This window comes from Trichomycterus rosablanca, chromosome 1, assembly GCF_030014385.1.
Source record: "Trichomycterus rosablanca isolate fTriRos1 chromosome 1, fTriRos1.hap1, whole genome shotgun sequence".
NCBI classification, from domain to species: Eukaryota; Metazoa; Chordata; class Actinopteri; order Siluriformes; family Trichomycteridae; genus Trichomycterus; species Trichomycterus rosablanca.
Window position 1 is genome coordinate 62,127,250 of NC_085988.1, and position 17,557 is coordinate 62,144,806.

The following is a 17,557-nucleotide window of genomic DNA, read 5'->3' on the forward strand; positions in this document are numbered from 1 at the left end:
GTGAAAACTTTCATTCGAATTAACCAAATTAATCGTGAAAATCGCCCAGCCCTAGTTCAAAATGCTCTTTCTTTGTTCCGAGTTGGACGCCCATTGCTTTGGCTTCGGCTTTAAGATTACCAACTTGATTGACAAAGGTTTGTTGCGAATGACATGGATTAAGAAAAAAAAACAGGACCAGGGACGCCTAGAATTGCAGCTTCAATACTTGTGGCAGTGTGAAGCTGGCTTGAATTTTGGTGGTGCACAATTACAGAACATTAAAAAAGGCCTAATTAAAGACGATGATTCTTGGAATTATTTTGTGCTGTACTTTTGTATTGGTGACCTGGGCCGATTAAACAGCTTGGCGTGGGCAGGACCTAGGTTGAACAAAGAGGTTGGTGGTGAGACAAGGTTGTTAAAAAGAATTAAAAAATAACACAGCATGAGCACAGTGCTCAAGGAGGGAAAATAATTTGAGACAGCTTTAGAATTCAATACTATAGCACTGCATGGTTGGTGTTTAATAAAGCAATTATAGATGGGATTTTCTTTGTTACTGGGCTCTGACAGAATTGTAGAAACAGCACATAAGAACAGATCTTAGATATATGGTTAAGATTAAGAACAAGACTTGAGTTGCTGGTGCTTTTTAGACAGTGCTAGAAACCTCACAGCACTTCAGTCTCTTTAAATGGTGTTCCTATGCATCATGATACTCATTATGTAACCCAAGTGCTGGTTTTTGGAATGGTAAGCCAGCATTAAGACATATCAAGGTTCCTCCACCTGGAGCTCTACTTTAACTCCCCTGTCTCTTCTATCCTGTGCTTGTTTCTGCAGACGGCTTGTTCAATCAGTACATCAGCCAGCAGGAGTACAAACCACGCTGGAGTCAGATCGTCCCCAAATGCACCAAAGGTAAAAGCTGTGCCTTAATGAGCAGCTTCAGTGCTAACAGCTGACGGCAGGAGAAGCACACTCCAGTATATTAAACCGTCTTCTGCACGTAAAAGCCTTTATTCATCTTTTACCTCTTTTACCGCTGCATTCTGGTGCTGCTTTTTCTACCGTCCACCACCACCACATACTGTCTGTTTCTGTACTTATTTTGCTTTTAAAACTAATACCTTTAACAGCTTACTTTTCACTCCTTTCTTGCTGCTGGCTAGGTGACGGGGATGACAGTAGGCCAGGAATGAGAGGTGGTCATCAGATGGTGATTGATGTGCAGACTGGTAAGATTTTTTTTTTTCAGTATTTAGCGGTTGTAATGATTTTTATTCATTTAATTCTGACTGCAATAGCATAGGGTTTTATATTTTCTGTCTGTTCATCCTGTAAACACACTGGAGTTTTGTAAATCAAAGTTTGTACTTAATGATGTAACAAAAGGTAGCAATGTATTAATATCAGGTTTAATTAAGTAATATTTAAAACCTGCTTCAATCCCTGTAATGCTGTGGCACACGTTCCGAATGGTTTGTGCTTGGACTTCATTTTACATTTACTTTTACACCATTTGGCACTCAGTGGTACAGTTCTAAATTACGCTAGCTAATACCACTGCTGAAAGGAGTTGGGCATATGCCATGACAGGTGGCGCAGTGGTTTAATGTGGTAGCCCACCACAGCTGAGATCCCAAGCTCTTGAGTTTAAATCACATCTGTTGAGTGTGCCTGAAGGAAGGATGTCAAATGGGTTTCTCAGTGCTGCAGCATCTGCTAGCTGATCCTTTTTAAAAAGATGCACAAAAAGAGATATGTATATGCATATATGTACATGTACTGTATATACACTGATCAGCCATAACATTAAAACCACCTACTTGTTTCTACACACGTTGTCTATTTTATCAGTTTCACTACCATATAGAAGCACTTTGTAGTTCTACAATTACTGACTGTAGTCCATCTGTTTCTCTGCATGCTTTGTTAGCCCCCTTTCATGCTGTTCTTCAATGGTCAGGACCCCCACAGGACCACCACAGAGTAGGTATTATTTGGGTGGTGGATCATTCTCAGCACTGCAGTGACACTGACATGGTGGTGGTGTGTTAGTGTGTGTTGTGCTGGTATGAGTGGATCAAACACAGCAGCGCTGCTGGAGTTTTTAAACACCTCACTGTCACTGCTGGACTGAGAAAAGTCCACCAACCTAAAATATCCAGTCAACAGTGCCCCGTGGGCAGCGTCCTGTGACCACTGATGGAGGTCTAGAAGATGACCGACTCGAACAGCAGCGTCTCATCTACAAGGTGGACCAGCTAGGTAGGAGTGTCTAATAGAGTGGACAGTGAGTGGACACGGTATTTAAAACCTCAGCAGCTCTGCTGTGTCTGATCCACTCATACCAGCACAACAGTGCTGCAGTGCTGAGAATGATCCACCACCTAAATAATACCTGCTCTGTGGTGGTCCTGTGGGGGTCCTGGCCATTGAAGAACAGGGTGAAAGCAGGCTAAAAAGTATGTAGAGAAACAGATGGACTACAGTCAGTAATTGTAGATCTGCAAAGTGCTTTTATATGGTAAGTGGAGCTGATAAAATGGACAGTGAGTGTAGAAACAAGGAGGTGGTTTTAATGTTATGGCTGATGTTACGGTGTATGTGTGTATATATAAAGAAGGCTTATAACACAGCATGAAGACACAGTGCTCAAGGAGGGAAAATCATTTGAGACCGCTTTAGAAGTGTCAAATTCAATACTATAGCACTGCATGGCTAGAAAATGTTTTAGTGTTAGTGATTTAGTGTTTTCACTGTTTTTGAGCTTTTAAGACTGCAAAAACAGATCTGAGCAGGGCAGACTGGGCTTCCTAATAAGCTTTACACTGATTTTAAAATGGGATGCATTAGCAATATTTGAGAGTAAAATACATCTGTGTTCAGAATTGCAAGCTGTATCCTTTTTCACTTTTGAGCATCACAGTAGCTAATATACCACGCTTACTCTTTCTGCTCTGAGAGCCGTAATCAATTCCAGTGTCCTGGTGTAGCCTCTTACCCTGTTATAGCCTGCCCGTTCAACCACTTTATCTCATCACCATGGAGACCTGTCGTGCACTCAGCTGCCTCATAAAGCAAGTTCCTTTACAGTAATTAGTTGTAGTTAGCATACACTGCACAACTTTTGAATTTCTTAGGGCTCTTCCTATACACCGGGGGTTTATTTGTGAAAAGCCGTTATGCAACACCCAACAGCAGCGCTATTACGGTCCGACCGCAGTGGCTAAGTGTCGTTTCAAAAACAGAGAATAAAGCAGCACTGTGTCGAAGAATCAGGGCATCTGGTTTTGAACAGCTTCTCACGCAGGCCGACTGGAGGCTGTATTCATTCTATCCAGTCTAATCTCCAGTCTTGTTTTTTCTCTCGCTCTCTCAGAGACGGTGTATCTGTTTGGAGGCTGGGATGGCACGCAGGACTTGGCAGATTTCTGGGCCTACAGTGTACAGGAGAATCAGTGGGCTTGTATCTCCAGAGACACAGAGAAAGAGGTGAGAAGTGAGAAGAAACAAACAAAAACCCACAAATAACAAACCCTGAACTTTAATGGTGACTCAGCAATGATGGCTGAACATCTTCATGCTGACTTGGATTAAATGTATGGATTGGAATTTGATCCCCTCTTGAGATTTTGTTTTGCAGCATGCAAGTAAAAATGCTTTTCAGCTGTAGTGCATGCACAGTATAGTCGTAATAGCAGCACTACTACTAGGGATAGACTGGTTTTGTTATGATTTAATTATACACGCTAATTAATAAATAATACTCGACTCTCCAAGTGTAGTTCATATTGTTAAGAGTGCTGTATATAGAGCTTAAATCCATATTTATTTCACACAGTCAAATGTAAAGTACATTTACATACATGACATTCAAATTTTTGGCCTAGCAGTATTTTTAATTAGTTTGAATGAGAATGCCAGTTGAGTATTTGGACTATTTTATTTATTTATTTATTAGTTAATTTATTTTTGCATTTTTCACTTTTTACTTAATCTAGTCATTTCCAGTTTTCATTATACTTCCATTGCTGCTTGCACCATGTTGGTTTTAGCTGCAGATCGACATGCGTGCAGTCACTGAGTGCATTCCCACACAGAGCCGTGCCCCCCAACCATACACACCCACTCTTGCCAGTGCCCCAGTTCTAGTCACAGAAAACCCCATCCGGCCAGCCTTCTCTCAGACACAGCCAATTGTAGGTGTTGGACAACTGGCCCGGTCGGTAGCACTGCCCAGATTCAAATTCTGGATCTGGATTAATAATTAATAATTAGATGTTTGATGGTTCAAATCCCAGATCTGCTAAGCTTCTCTTGTCCCCCATTTGCTCAAATCAATAATAAGTTGCTTTAAATAAAAGCATCTGCCTGCTGGACCTGCCACGATCATAACATAATTGCCTAATTACAATTATTTTTAGATAGATTTGATTAATCATCAGATTTTACAAGCCCACATGTTTATGCATTGACACACATTTATAACCATTGATAATTAAGTCACTGTACTGTCTTTATTGCTACTCAGTACCTGTAACTGGTTCAAAAGGCTCACTGTCATTTGTTATCTACAAGTACATATTAATACGAAACAACATTCCTTCAGGACCAGGGTGCAACAGTGAACTCGCATTCAAAACAATACAGTATACACAATGCAGATAAAAAGTACAGTAAATACAAGAACTACAATAAATACAAGGTACATTTTTAACCTAAAACATGAAGCAGTATAATGTAGTGTCAATATCAGCTTACTTTAATTTAGCAAATTAAGTAAGCTGATATAAATACTATTACAAATATAAATTTGAGGGTTTTTCAAAAGGTTTCCGCCTCTGATGCACCGCTGCTTTCACATAATCATCACATGAAAATCTTCTTTCCCTTAAAGCTTCTCTGAGCGTCCAAAAAAGGTGGAAAGCAGATGGGGCTAAATCCAGACTATAAGCTCTCTCAGTCTCTTAGATGTGACCAATTACAACTCCTCCCACCCTCACCGTTTCCAACCAAAATATAAAAGTGCGGAAACTTTTTGAGGATCCCTCGTATTTTAATGCAAACACGTTTTTATGTTCCCTCTGTGTTTGCGTCTCAGAACGGTCCCAGTGCGCGTTCCTGCCATAAGATGTGCATCGACTCACAGAGGAGGCAGATCTACACCCTGGGCCGATATCTGGATTCCTCAGTCAGAAACAGCAAGTCTTTGAAAAGTGACTTCTACCGCTACGACATTGACGCCAACACATGGGCGCTGCTCAGCGAGGACACGTCTGCGGATGGAGGCCCTAAACTTGTGTTCGACCACCAGGTATGCAGTAATCAGTGGCAGAGCTTTCTGTCCTGCTCTTGTTGGACCATTTCCCGTACTGGGCCTACTCCCATTCTTCTTTACAAACTTGAAGACACACATGGCTCTGTTTTTCTCTTATTTTAGGGTTTTTGCATAATACCTTTTTTATACATATTAAAAATTGATGGACACAAAGGAAAATAGTAAACAGGTTGTTCTTCATTAGTCCTACTTATTGTTTGTGACCCTAAGAAAACAAAATCGCAAAGTAGCAGATTTTTAGGCGTTTTTACTAAATGTTAATTAACAGTTGTTATTTTTTGCCATCTGTTTCAGTTTTCTTTTTTTAATTGACTGAAAGCATGAAATCACAAGCTTAAGACTCGTGTCTCTCTAGAGTCTAGACTATGATACACACCACCTTTTATTTTCTTTCCCAAACACTAGGGGTGCAGAATTAAAACTAGCAGTCACTAACTAAAAGTAGATAAGCGAAAGGCTATGAGAACTAGTTTAACAGAATTGTATTATCGATACTTTGGAGCTATTTTGCCACAGATTGAACTTTGACCCAGTTTGCCCCTGAACTTTTCAAAGCGCCTCCAATGAAACGAACTGTTTAATATGTCACAATACAAGCGACTCTGTACAAACAACGCTTAGCATAAACAAAACTTAACGTGACTTATTGTATTAAAACAATGACCAAGGAATTTTATTAGTGGGAAGAACATATGACCAGTAATAATTAGTAGAAGTTTAGTGTTTCTGTGTTGTTCTTTTAGTACATTAAACCATGTTAAGCTTTTTTAACTATCTGGATTTTCATCGTTTCTCAGCACCCCGAGCTATAACACAAGTTTAAAAGTGGAACAGTGAGGAAAATACAGCTGAACACAGATACATGTGGACGCTTTTAGAGTGGATTTGACTGTTATTTCACACAAATGCAAGTTTCTTGTCATAGTGCACTTTGATGACGTTTTACCGCACCGCTAAAGCCAAGAGTTAAGCAAAGCGACGATTTGCTTCAAGGCTTGCAGTTTTACCACTCCTCATGTACAGTGGGGTCAAAAAGTATTTAGTCAGCCACTGATTGTGCAGGTTCTCCTACTTAGAAAGATGAGAGAGGTCTGTAATTTTCATCATAGGTACAGGTGGCCGGTTGTGGCCTAGTGGTTAAGATTCTGGACTAGTAATCCAAAGGTTGCTGGTTCAAGCCCCACTACTGCCAGGTTGCCACTGTTGGACCCTTGAGCAAGGCCCTTAACCCTCAATTGCTTATACTGTATACTGTCACAGTACTGTAAGTCGCTTTGGATAAAAGCGTCTGCTAAATGCTGAAAATGTAAATGGTACACTTCAACTATGAGAGACAAAATGAGAAAAAAAATCCAGGAAATCACATTGTAGGATTTTTAAAGAATTTTTTTGTAAATTATGGTGGAAAATAAGTATTTGGTCAAAAACAAAAGTTCAACTCAATACTTTGTAACATAACCTTTGTTGGCAATGACAGAGGTCAAACGTTTCCTGTAAGTCTTCACCAGGTTTGCACACACTGTAGCTGGTATTTTGGCCCATTCCTCCATGCAGATCTCCTCTAGAGCAGTGATGTTTTGGGGCTGTCGCTGGGCAACACGGACTCCACAAATTTTCTATGGGGTTGAGGTCTGGAGACTGGCTAGGCCACTCCAGGACCTTGAAATGCATTTTAACGGAGCCACTCCTTCGTTGCCCGAGCGGTGTGTTTAGGATCATTGTCATGCTGGAAGACCCAGCCACGTTCCATCTTCAATGCTCTCACTGATGGAAGGACGTTTTGGCTTAAAATCTCACGATACATGGCCCCGTTCATTCTTCCCTTAACACGGATCAGTCGTCCTGTCCCCTTTGCAGAAAAACAGCCCCAAAGCATGATGTTTCCACCCCCATGCTTCACAGTAGGTATGGTGTTTTTGGGTTCTTCTTCTTCCTCCAAACACGACGAGTTGAGTTTTTACCAAAAAGTTCCATTTTGGTTTCATCTGACCACATGATATTCTCCCAATCCTCTTCTGGATCATCCATATGCTCTCTGGCAAACTTCAGATGGGTCTGGACATGTACTGGCATAAGCAGGGGGACACGCCTGGCACTGCAGGATTTGAGTCCCTCTCGGCGTAGTGTGTTTACTGATGGTAGCCTTTGTTACTTTGGTCCCAGCTCTCTGCAGGTCATTCATCAGGTCCCTCCGTGTAGTTCTGGGATTTTTGCTCACCGTTCTCATGATCATTTTGACCCCAGGGGATGAGATCTTGACCCCAGGGGATGAGATCTTGACCCCAAGGGAGATTATCAATGGTCTTGTATGTCTTCCATTTTCTTACAATTGCTCCCACAGTTGATTTATTTACCAACCTGCTTGCCTATTGTAGATTTACTCTTCCCAGCCTGGTGCAGGTCTACAATTTTCTTCCTGGTGTCCTTCGACAGCTCTTTGGTCTTGGCCGTGGTTGAGTTTGGAGTCTGACCGTTTGAGGCTGTGGACAGGTGTCTTTTATACAGATAACGAGGTCAAACAGATGCCATTAATACAGGTAACGAGTGGAGGACAGAAGAGCTTCTTAAAGAATAAGTTACAGGTCTGTGAGAGACAGAAATCTTGCTTGTTTGTTATTGACCAAATACTTATTTTTCACCATAATTTACAAATAAATTCTTTAAAAAATCCTACAATGTGATTTCCTGGAATTTTTTTTCTCATTTTGTTGAAAGTGTTGAAGTGTACCTATGATGAAAATTACAGACCTCTCTCATCTTTCTAAGTAGGAGAACCTGCACAATCAGTGGCTGACTAAATACTTTTTGACCCCACTGTAAATGCTCCCTTACGCACATCCAAAATAACTACCTTGTAGTTTCTCTTTAAACCTGGCTTGTGAATAACCACAGCTGTTCTCCAAGCCTGGAAGGTCCAAGACACCTACTGATCATACTCAACAAATAATTCCATTATAAAGTAATTTCTCTAACTGATGCTTTGAACCCCCCTGTTCCTTACATAGATGTGCATGGATTCTGAAAAACACATGATCTACACGTTTGGTGGGCGCATTCTGACATGTAACGGCAGTGTGGATGACAGCCGCACATCGGAACCGCAGTTCAGCGGCCTATATGCCTACCAGTGCCAGACGGGCACGTGGAGCCTACTGAGGGACGACTCGTGCAACGCCGGCCCGGAGGATGTACAGTCACGCATCGGCCACTGCATGCTGTTCCATACGGTCAGTTCTCTCGCTTACTCTGGCCATTAGAACAACTGTCTAAAGGCTTATGCAGGGGTAATGTTGCCTACCAATGACTCAGTTGTATCATCTCAACTGCTGCAGACCTTTACCCTGACAGGGCAGAGCTGTACCTAACACAATCCTTTTCATCTGCACTAGGCAGGTTCACACAGCAATCAGTACAGAGTACGAAGAGTATCATGCACTGATCCCTGATCAAAGTTCTGGACTGGACTAGTAATCAGAAGGTTGCCGGTTCAGTCCACCACTGCCAAGTTGGCACTGTTGGGCCCTTGAACAACCCTCAATTGCTCAAACTGTATGCTGTCATAATTGTAAGTCACTTTGGATAAAAGCGACCGCTAAATTCAGTAATTGTAAATCTCCATTATTTCCTCCGTCTTTGTGCACGCGCCAACAACTAGACTGTAGAGGTCCCGATTGCAGCAGCGGTGAGGAATCCCTTTGCCCCACCCTACCTCAGATAAAGCCAGTTATGTTTGTGTGTGTGCTAGGCCAGTAGTTAGCAGAGCTGTAATTCAAATTTTAAGGTCTCAGCTGTGGTGGGCTAATATGTTATACTGCTGCATCAACTGAGCACCCCAGGACAGTTTATCTTTTACAGTCCAGGTCAATATTAATATTAATAATTATTTTTTTTAACAGAGGAATCGCTGCCTTTATGTGTTCGGAGGCCAGAGATCAAAAACGTACCTAAATGACTTCTTCAGTTATGATGTGGACGCTGACCATGTAGAGATCATCTCGGATGGCACCAAGAAAGACTCCGGCATGGGTAACTATAATATATATGGATATAACTTGAATATACACTGATCAGCCATAACATTAAAACCATTTCCGTGTTTTTACACTCATTGTCCATTTTATCAGCTTCACTTACCATATAGAAGCACTTTGAAGTTCTACAATTACTGACCATCTATTTCTCTGCATGTTTTTTAACCTGCTTTCACCCTGTTCTTCAATGGTCAGGACCCCCACAGGACCACCACAGAGCAGGTATTATTTAGGTGGTGAATCATTCTCAGCACTGCAGTGACAATAACATGGTGGTGGTGTGTTAGTGTGTGTTGTGCAGGTATGAGTGGATCAGACACAGCAGCGCTGCTGGAGTTTTTAAATACCATGTCCACTCACTGTCCACTCTATTAGACACTCCTACCTAGTTGGTCCACCTTGTAGATGTAAAGTCAGAGACGATCGCTCATCTAGTGCTGCTGTTTGAGTTGGTCATCTTCTAGACCTTCATCAGTGGTCACAGGACGCTGCCCACGGGGCGCTTTTGGCTGGATGTTTTAGGTTGGTGGACTATTCTCAGTCCAGCAGTGACAGTGAGGTGTTTATAAACTCCATCAGTGCTGCTGTGTCTGATCCACTCATACCAGCACAACACACACTAACACACCACCACCATGTCAGTGCCACTGCAGTGCTGAGAATGATCCACCACCTAAATAATCCCCCCTAATAAGAACAGCATGAAAGGGGGCTAACAAAGCATGTAGAGAAACAGATGGACTACAGTCAGTAATTGTAGAACTACAAAGTGCTCCTATATGGTAAGTGGAGCTGATAAAATGGACAGTGAGTATAGAAACAAGGAGGTGGTTTTAATGTTATGGCTGATTGGTGTAATTTGAATATATATGGATTTCTTGGCATTTTGTATAGTAGTAATAGGCCCAAAGAACAGCGCTGCAGACACTTAATGCATTACAGGCCATAGATGAGAGAATTCCTCATCCCTCCTACTTGGTTCTGTTCCAGTTGAACACACGAATCATAATTCATAATAAATTAGGGTTTAGTTTGTTTTGGGGTTTGGGAGGAAGAAGCTGAACTAACGCAGTAATGATGTCATTATTTACGCTCGGAGCAAAGCGCAGGAATGACCTCATCGCTCGTAAGAAAATCTCAAGGATGTGGGCATGATATACCAGCTTTGATGATGACTCATGGAAGACAGGCTTCCTAGCAGCACTCCATAGAAGGGAACAGGTGAATCTCTGACACAGGACTGATCTCATTCTCAGAAATAGACAGTCACGCATGCATGATGTCAGCGCCGGCTACTGTAACTCAGGACATTGACTTACTTGACAGCATCTCCACATTTGTACTGTCATTCTCAAACAGCCAAAAAGAACAAATCAACATTCCATGTCAAAACAGTGGAAATATTTCATTGATTAATTCATTGCACTTTGTTTTGTTAAATGCTGGTAAAAGGGAAGGCCTGTCGGCGGTGTACATCGATCAGCCATAACATTAAAACCACCTCTTTGTTTCTACACCCGCTGTCTATTTTATCAGCTGTGCTTACCATATAGAAGTTGCACTGAATGTAGTCCATCTGTTTCTCTGCATGCTTTGTTATCCCCCTTTCATGCTGTTCTTCAATGGTCAGGACTCTCACAGGACCACCACAGAGCAGGTATTATTTAGGTGGTGGATCATTCTCAGCACTGCAGTGACACTGACATGGTGGTGGTGTGTTAGTGTGTGTTGTGCTGGTATGAGTGGATCAGACACAGCAATGCTTTTACACACCTCACTGTCACTGCTGGACTGAGAATACTCCACCAACCAAAAATATCCAGCCAACAGCACCCCTTGGGCAGCATCCTGTGACCAAGTCAAACAGCAGCAATAGATGAGCGATCGTCTCTGACTTTACATCTACAAGGTGGACCAACTAGGTAGGAGTGTCTAATAGAGTGGACAGTGAGTGGACAAGGTATTTAAAAACTCCAGCAGCACTGCTGTGTCTGATCCACTCATACCAGCACAACACACACTAACACACCACCACCATGTCAGTGTCACTGCAGTGCTGAGAATGATCCAACACCTAAATAATACCTGCTCTGTAGTGGTCCTGTGGGGGTCCTGACCATTGAAGAACAGGGTGAAAACAGGCTAAAAAGGTATATAGAGGAACAGATGGACTACAGTCAGTAATTGTAGAACTACAAAGTGCTTTTATATGGTAAGTGGAGCTGATAAAATGGACAGTGAGTGTAGAAACAAGGAGGTGGTTTTAATGTTATTGCTGATCGGTGTATATATTGGTGCAGTCGGTAGAGTAGTTGCATAACATGGGTCCCTGAAGCTGGTTTAAATTCTTGTTTCAGGTCACTCTCTGCGAGTATGGAATATTTTGCTAGTGTTGTCATGGGTCCAAGGGACTAGTTTTCTCTCACTTTCTAAAAATACATAACGTGTTGGCTGCTCTAACTGATCCGAGGTATAAGTATGTGAGTGTAATTCTGCTACACAACCTAAAATGCAGACACACATTGAAAAGGGGCCAAAGCACTTTAATTTAAAACTTATTAGTCAAATACGAAGAGCGGTTAGAATAAATATGCTTTACTCTGCACAAAATTAGCACATTACAGCACAAGCTGTGAAAAAAACAAATGTTACATTTAATGCGACTAATAGAGTCAGATTAGCTCATTAAGTACATAGATGAAAAATCACCTGCCTAATAAACAAACCAACATTTCCTTTGGATGACTACTTACAGGCATTACAGAAGGCTGATGTTCTGTTAATATGTGTTTAAATCTTTCCAAATAGCTGATGTTTCTGAAGCGACAGCCATCAAATCCGTTATTATAACCAGTGGTGTATAGTAACAAAGTAATAATACTTCGTTACACTACTTAAGTAGTTTTTTGAAGTACTTCTACTTTACTGGAGTATAAAAATTTTCGGCAACTTTCACTTTTACTCCACTACATTTTCTAAAGAAATTGTGTACTTTTACTCCGTTACATTCGCTGTATGTAATTTCGTTACTCGTTTCTACAAAATGAAAGTTAAATGATGTGAGATGTGTGACGGACTGCACGCTGGTTTGGTGAATCTGCGCTTGTAAAGTGGTTAAACACATTAATGCGCATGTGCAAACGTTCTCTAAACGCTATCGGAGTTTTCTAAAAGTGCGTCGTTCACCCAAACACACGCAAATATGGACTTTTCAGAAGCTCCAACACACTGATGTAAGTTAACAATGATTAACAAAGTAAAGCTGTAGCATCAGCGGCTTTTTTTTTCCATATTATTAGCATTAACATTGTTCAGATATCTACCTACCATTTTTACCGATTACATTCGAACCACAAATAAAATGTTTCATAAATCATTAAATTTGTTTGGAATTCATTGACTGCAAAACTCATGAAGACACGTCCATTATTTTTAAAAACTCACCTACAGACAAATATTTCCTCAGATAACTTCTGTATTAGACCGGAAGAGGAGAGATTCATGGTGCTGAGGAACATGCAGCACGTCTTTAACCCTTTAATCATCTCAACAAGAACTCAACTTATCCAACTTATTATTCATGATTTTTCAGCTGTTGGCTTCAAGTTAGAAATGGTGTTTTCTTAAAGTAAGAATACCAATGTTTTTTTAGTTTAACACATGCCATTCAGTGAGTAGATACAGCCCAAAAAAGATTATTTAAATACAGCTTATTTTACTCAAATATTTTGATTTAAAATAATGGTTGAACAGATCATTAAAGGGATAAAAGTGCCACATGTTTTGTTAAACTCTCCTGAGTTTTGCTTTAAATTAATTATGCCAAAATTATTTTTTTGTTATTAAAATATACTACCCAAATAAAAAAATGGGACAGTATAGAAAATGCAAATAAAATAGATACAGTGTTTCTTACATTTACATCGACTCACATTCTAAAAACGTTGGAGCAGGAACATTTAGGGCTAGTAATAAGTAAAAAAAAAAAAAAAAAAACTAAATAATGTCATGATTTCAAACAGGTGATGTCAACAATGATTATGATCATGAATTGGCACAAATCATGTTCAGATGAAAGGAAGAAAACAGGTTAATTGTTAAGGTGGTTTACAGGCTTAAAAGAACAATCTTTATATTTAAAATGACCGCTTCCATTTAAACTAACAGCATTTACTTTTACTTCTACTTTTAATATTTAAGTACATTTAATATCAAATTACTTTTGATACTTAAGTACATTAAACACCAGATACTTTTAGACTTTTACTCAAGTAATATTCTAAAAGGTGACTTACTTCTATCAAAGTAAATTTCTGGTAAGATACTTGTACTTTTACTCAAGTATGGCCTTCCGGTACATAACACCACTGATTACAACTATGAAATCACATCACAGATTGGACAAAAAATAATAATAATCTGACCATTATCGGTTTTATGATTCTAATTCAATCAAAATATGATTTAAATTTAATTTTATTATTATCGGTGTATATACACACCGATGAGGCATAACATTATGACCACCTTCCTAATATTTTGTTGGCCCCCCTTCTACTGCCAAAACAGCCCTGACCCATCGAGGCATAGACTCCACTAGACCCTTGAAGGTGTGCTGTGGTATCTGGCACCAAGATGTTAGCAGCAGATCCTTTAACTCCTGGATCGGACTTGTTTGTCCAGCACATCCCACAGATGCTCGATTGGATTGAGATCTGGGGAATTTGGAGACCAAGTCAATACCACAAAATCACATCACAGATTGGACAAAAAATAATAATAATCTGACCATTATCGGTTTTATGTTCACAGGAAAAATAGTTTCTGATCCTAATTCAATCAAAATATGATTGAAATTTAATTATATTAATAGTAGTAATTATTCTGACCAATTGATTTTTTTGCTATCTTTGTGTTGGGGTTTGATTTTAAATGGATATATTTTTTATTTGTAACCATTCTACAAACATTGCCCATAATCACAAAGTGAAAACATGATATTATAGTTAAAGAATTCATTACAAATAAAAAAATGTAAGATGTGCCCTGAACCTAACTAGAGTCCAGCTTTTGGCATTTAAATTGACTTGTTTGAGTTTGGTAAGGAAAACACCAGAGATTACAGGATCCCAGAGATTACACTGCAGTGTCAGGACAAAAAAAAACAAGCCATGGGGTGCTGAAGTGGTGCAGCAGTCTAATGCACTAGCCCAGCACTACTGAGTTCTAATTAAGCTCTCGATTGAGCTCTTGATTTCCAATTACAGCTGTGCTATTGACCTGTGTATGTCTGAGGTAACACGTGATAGTCTGCGGCTTTACCCAGCCAGAGCAGGGGTTGTGCATCTCCTGTGGAAGTTAGTTTGGGAGCTGGAATGACTTCAAAAATAACTTGCAAAAATATTATTTAAACAAAACAAACCTTGTGGATTAAGAAACTGTTTAAAGATTTACAATCAAATTGTGGCAAGGCATAGATCAGGGCATGGATATTGAACTATACTTGAAGCCTTGAGTGTTTTCAGGACCACAGTGACCTCTGTAATTTTGAAATATAAGACTCTAGGCACAACCCTGAACCTTGCTACAGTTGACCTTCCAGTCTGATTGGGCAACCAGTCAAGATGGGTCTTGGTGAGGGAAGTAAAATAGAACTCAATAGTCACTCTTGTGTAAGGATCGTAGAACCTTTTGGTAGGGAAGCATCTCCGCAGCACTCCTTAAATTTGGTCTGTATGGCTTATTGGCAAGAGTGGCCACTGTGGAGTAAAAGGCATATGACATCCAGTTTGGAATTTAACTACATAGCATGCAAAGAACAGTAGAACAGCTTGCACTGTGTCTGTGGCATGCTAGTGGGTTGGGGGCCTCAGCCCATTGGTTTGAATGCGGCAGTAAGTGGGGATAGCCATTATCGATGTCTAAGTTGTGCGTCTAAATAACCTGCCTTATAAGTTTGATGTCTTATTAAAATCCTCTCTACTTAGGCAGCTGCCTAGGTAGGCAGTAGGCAACAAAGCAGCTCACTAGGTTTTCAGACAGACCCACTGACTAACATACTGAATGTATAGCCAGGAGATCATAAGAAACGATGCATGTGCTGTAACGTGTACTCTTACCTAAGGCAGGGTGATTTTTATTCAGTGTGGAAACAGCCTTGTGTCAGATTCTTAGAAATTAAATCTGGTTCTGAGGTCCTAGAAATCTCTTAGCACTGACAGTGCTTGTGATAACTTACCAACCTGACAACCAGAGTAATATCATTGCTCAGGAACTAAACCACAGACAGATTGTTGGGTTCACATTGTAATAAACTGCATAAAAACAAGCTGATAATTAAAAAGTGATAAGCAGCTATTGGTGTTTGATTGGTTCAGCATTGCTTATTAATGACAGCAATACCATCACTGCATCAATGTTACGCCACAGATATGTAAATGATGGTAATTTGAAAAAGAAGTTATTTACCTTTGCATGGGTTGAACCCAAAACACAGAAGGTAACAAATGTAATTAATTAAAAGACAAAAAAACCTCTCTGTAAATTACTTTGTGTTCTCCCTGTAATCCTGTTGGCTTGTGTGTTTGGTTGAACTTGAAAGAAAAAGGGGGTGGTGGTGATTTGGTGCAGGGAGGAAAGTGAATTAGATCTTGGACAGAAAGAACAGAATGTATTTTGCCAGCAAGTAAGCGGCATGTCGAGGCGAGCACCTAATCAGCCTCATGTGTTTATCTTGCACTGTCTCTGAGAATGAAATAATATTTTCATGACTTTGCCTGGTCTGTGTTGTTTAGGTAGGACCAGAATCTAGCCTGCAAGGCTCATGAGGGGCTTTAGCGGGAGCCGCCACTGTCACTATTGACGCACGCTTTTTTTGTTTGCATTTCTGTGTCCGGCTTCAGGCTGTTCACGTGATTGCCAGTGCGTGTGTAAACATGGACCTGACATGTGGCACTCTTGTTTGTTTGTGACCTCAGCTCGGTGATTCCACACTGAATTTTTGTTTTTTTATCAGTTAGGGCTGGGTGGTATGACCAAATATTTGTATCATAGTGTTTCTTGGTTCTGACAGTTTCACGATATGTCATGTTTTATTTTTTTTGTATGACTGGGACTTTTTATATGTCTGTGACTGATTTTACTGTTATAAGGAGTTTGTACATGGAATATAAAACATTTTCATTTCACCATGTATATAATAAAGGTTTTGAGTACTATAAGCTTTGCTTGGCTCCACAAAATGACACAATATATCATGGAATCAGTATGCGTGAAACAGGTGCAATATATGCAATGTTTATTATTAATATATTATTGTACAATTATCTTTAGCTCTCCCTTTAACAAATAAAACTACATTTGCAGTCTCCCAGTCACCACTAATGAAGTGCAGTTATATCGTTATACAGCACGCTGCACACATTCAGTTTAAAACACTGATGCTCGCCTACAAAGCCAAAAATGGACCAGCCCCAAGCTACCTTCGTGGTCTAATCAAACCCCGCTCTGTACCACGCAACCTCCGAGCCACTAGTCTCGCTCGGCTTGATCCTTCACCCAGGACTCGAGGAAGACAAGCAATCGAGGCTCTTCTCTGTACTGGCACCCAAGTGGTGGAATGAACTTCCTCTGTCTCTTGCTGTCTTTAAAAAACTATTAAAAACCCACTTTTTTACTAAGCACTTAAGCTGACTTGTACTTACTATCACTCTTTAATTTCTTTAAAAAAAAAAAAAAAAAAAAAAAAATTTATTATTTTTTTTTATTTTACTATTGGGCGCCATGTTATACATAGCAAATTACTTTTTTTTTAATCAATTTAATGTTTAATTGATGTGTTTAAAGGTGCATTGGGTAGTCACCTGAAATACTATATTTAGCAAGGGGCTTAAATATACGTTTTAATTATTTTTCAATTGTAATTAGTAACAATTAGAGTAAACTGGTCTTGTTTTTTTGATTAATTTTATTTAATACATAGTAGTAGTAAGAAAAAAAAAAAATTCATCATTGGACCTGCCGACCACCGCTGGATTCTTGGGTCAAATTTCAGTAGTGCTGCCTGCTGCCAGGTGTTTACACAGACTTATCAGAATCAGAATTATTGGCCAAGTATGTGGATGCACACAAGGAATTTGCTTCTGGGTGATGGTATCTCTCTAGTATAAATCCAGTATACAAGCAATGTACAAGATGCACA

At 40.0% G+C, this 17,557-nt stretch overlaps 1 protein-coding gene across 1 annotated transcript in view; it reads left to right on the forward strand.

Annotated features, from left to right (window-relative positions):
- Positions 1-17,557, forward strand: part of mkln1 (muskelin 1, intracellular mediator containing kelch motifs) — a 63,518-nt gene that overhangs the window by 25,600 nt on the left and 20,361 nt on the right. The window contains exons 7-12 of the mRNA XM_062994722.1: positions 826-903; positions 1,155-1,220; positions 3,368-3,480; positions 5,090-5,302; positions 8,332-8,553; positions 9,223-9,352. Coding sequence (XP_062850792.1) covers positions 826-903; positions 1,155-1,220; positions 3,368-3,480; positions 5,090-5,302; positions 8,332-8,553; positions 9,223-9,352 — 822 coding nt within the window. The remainder of the gene's footprint in view (positions 1-825; positions 904-1,154; positions 1,221-3,367; positions 3,481-5,089; positions 5,303-8,331; positions 8,554-9,222; positions 9,353-17,557) is intronic.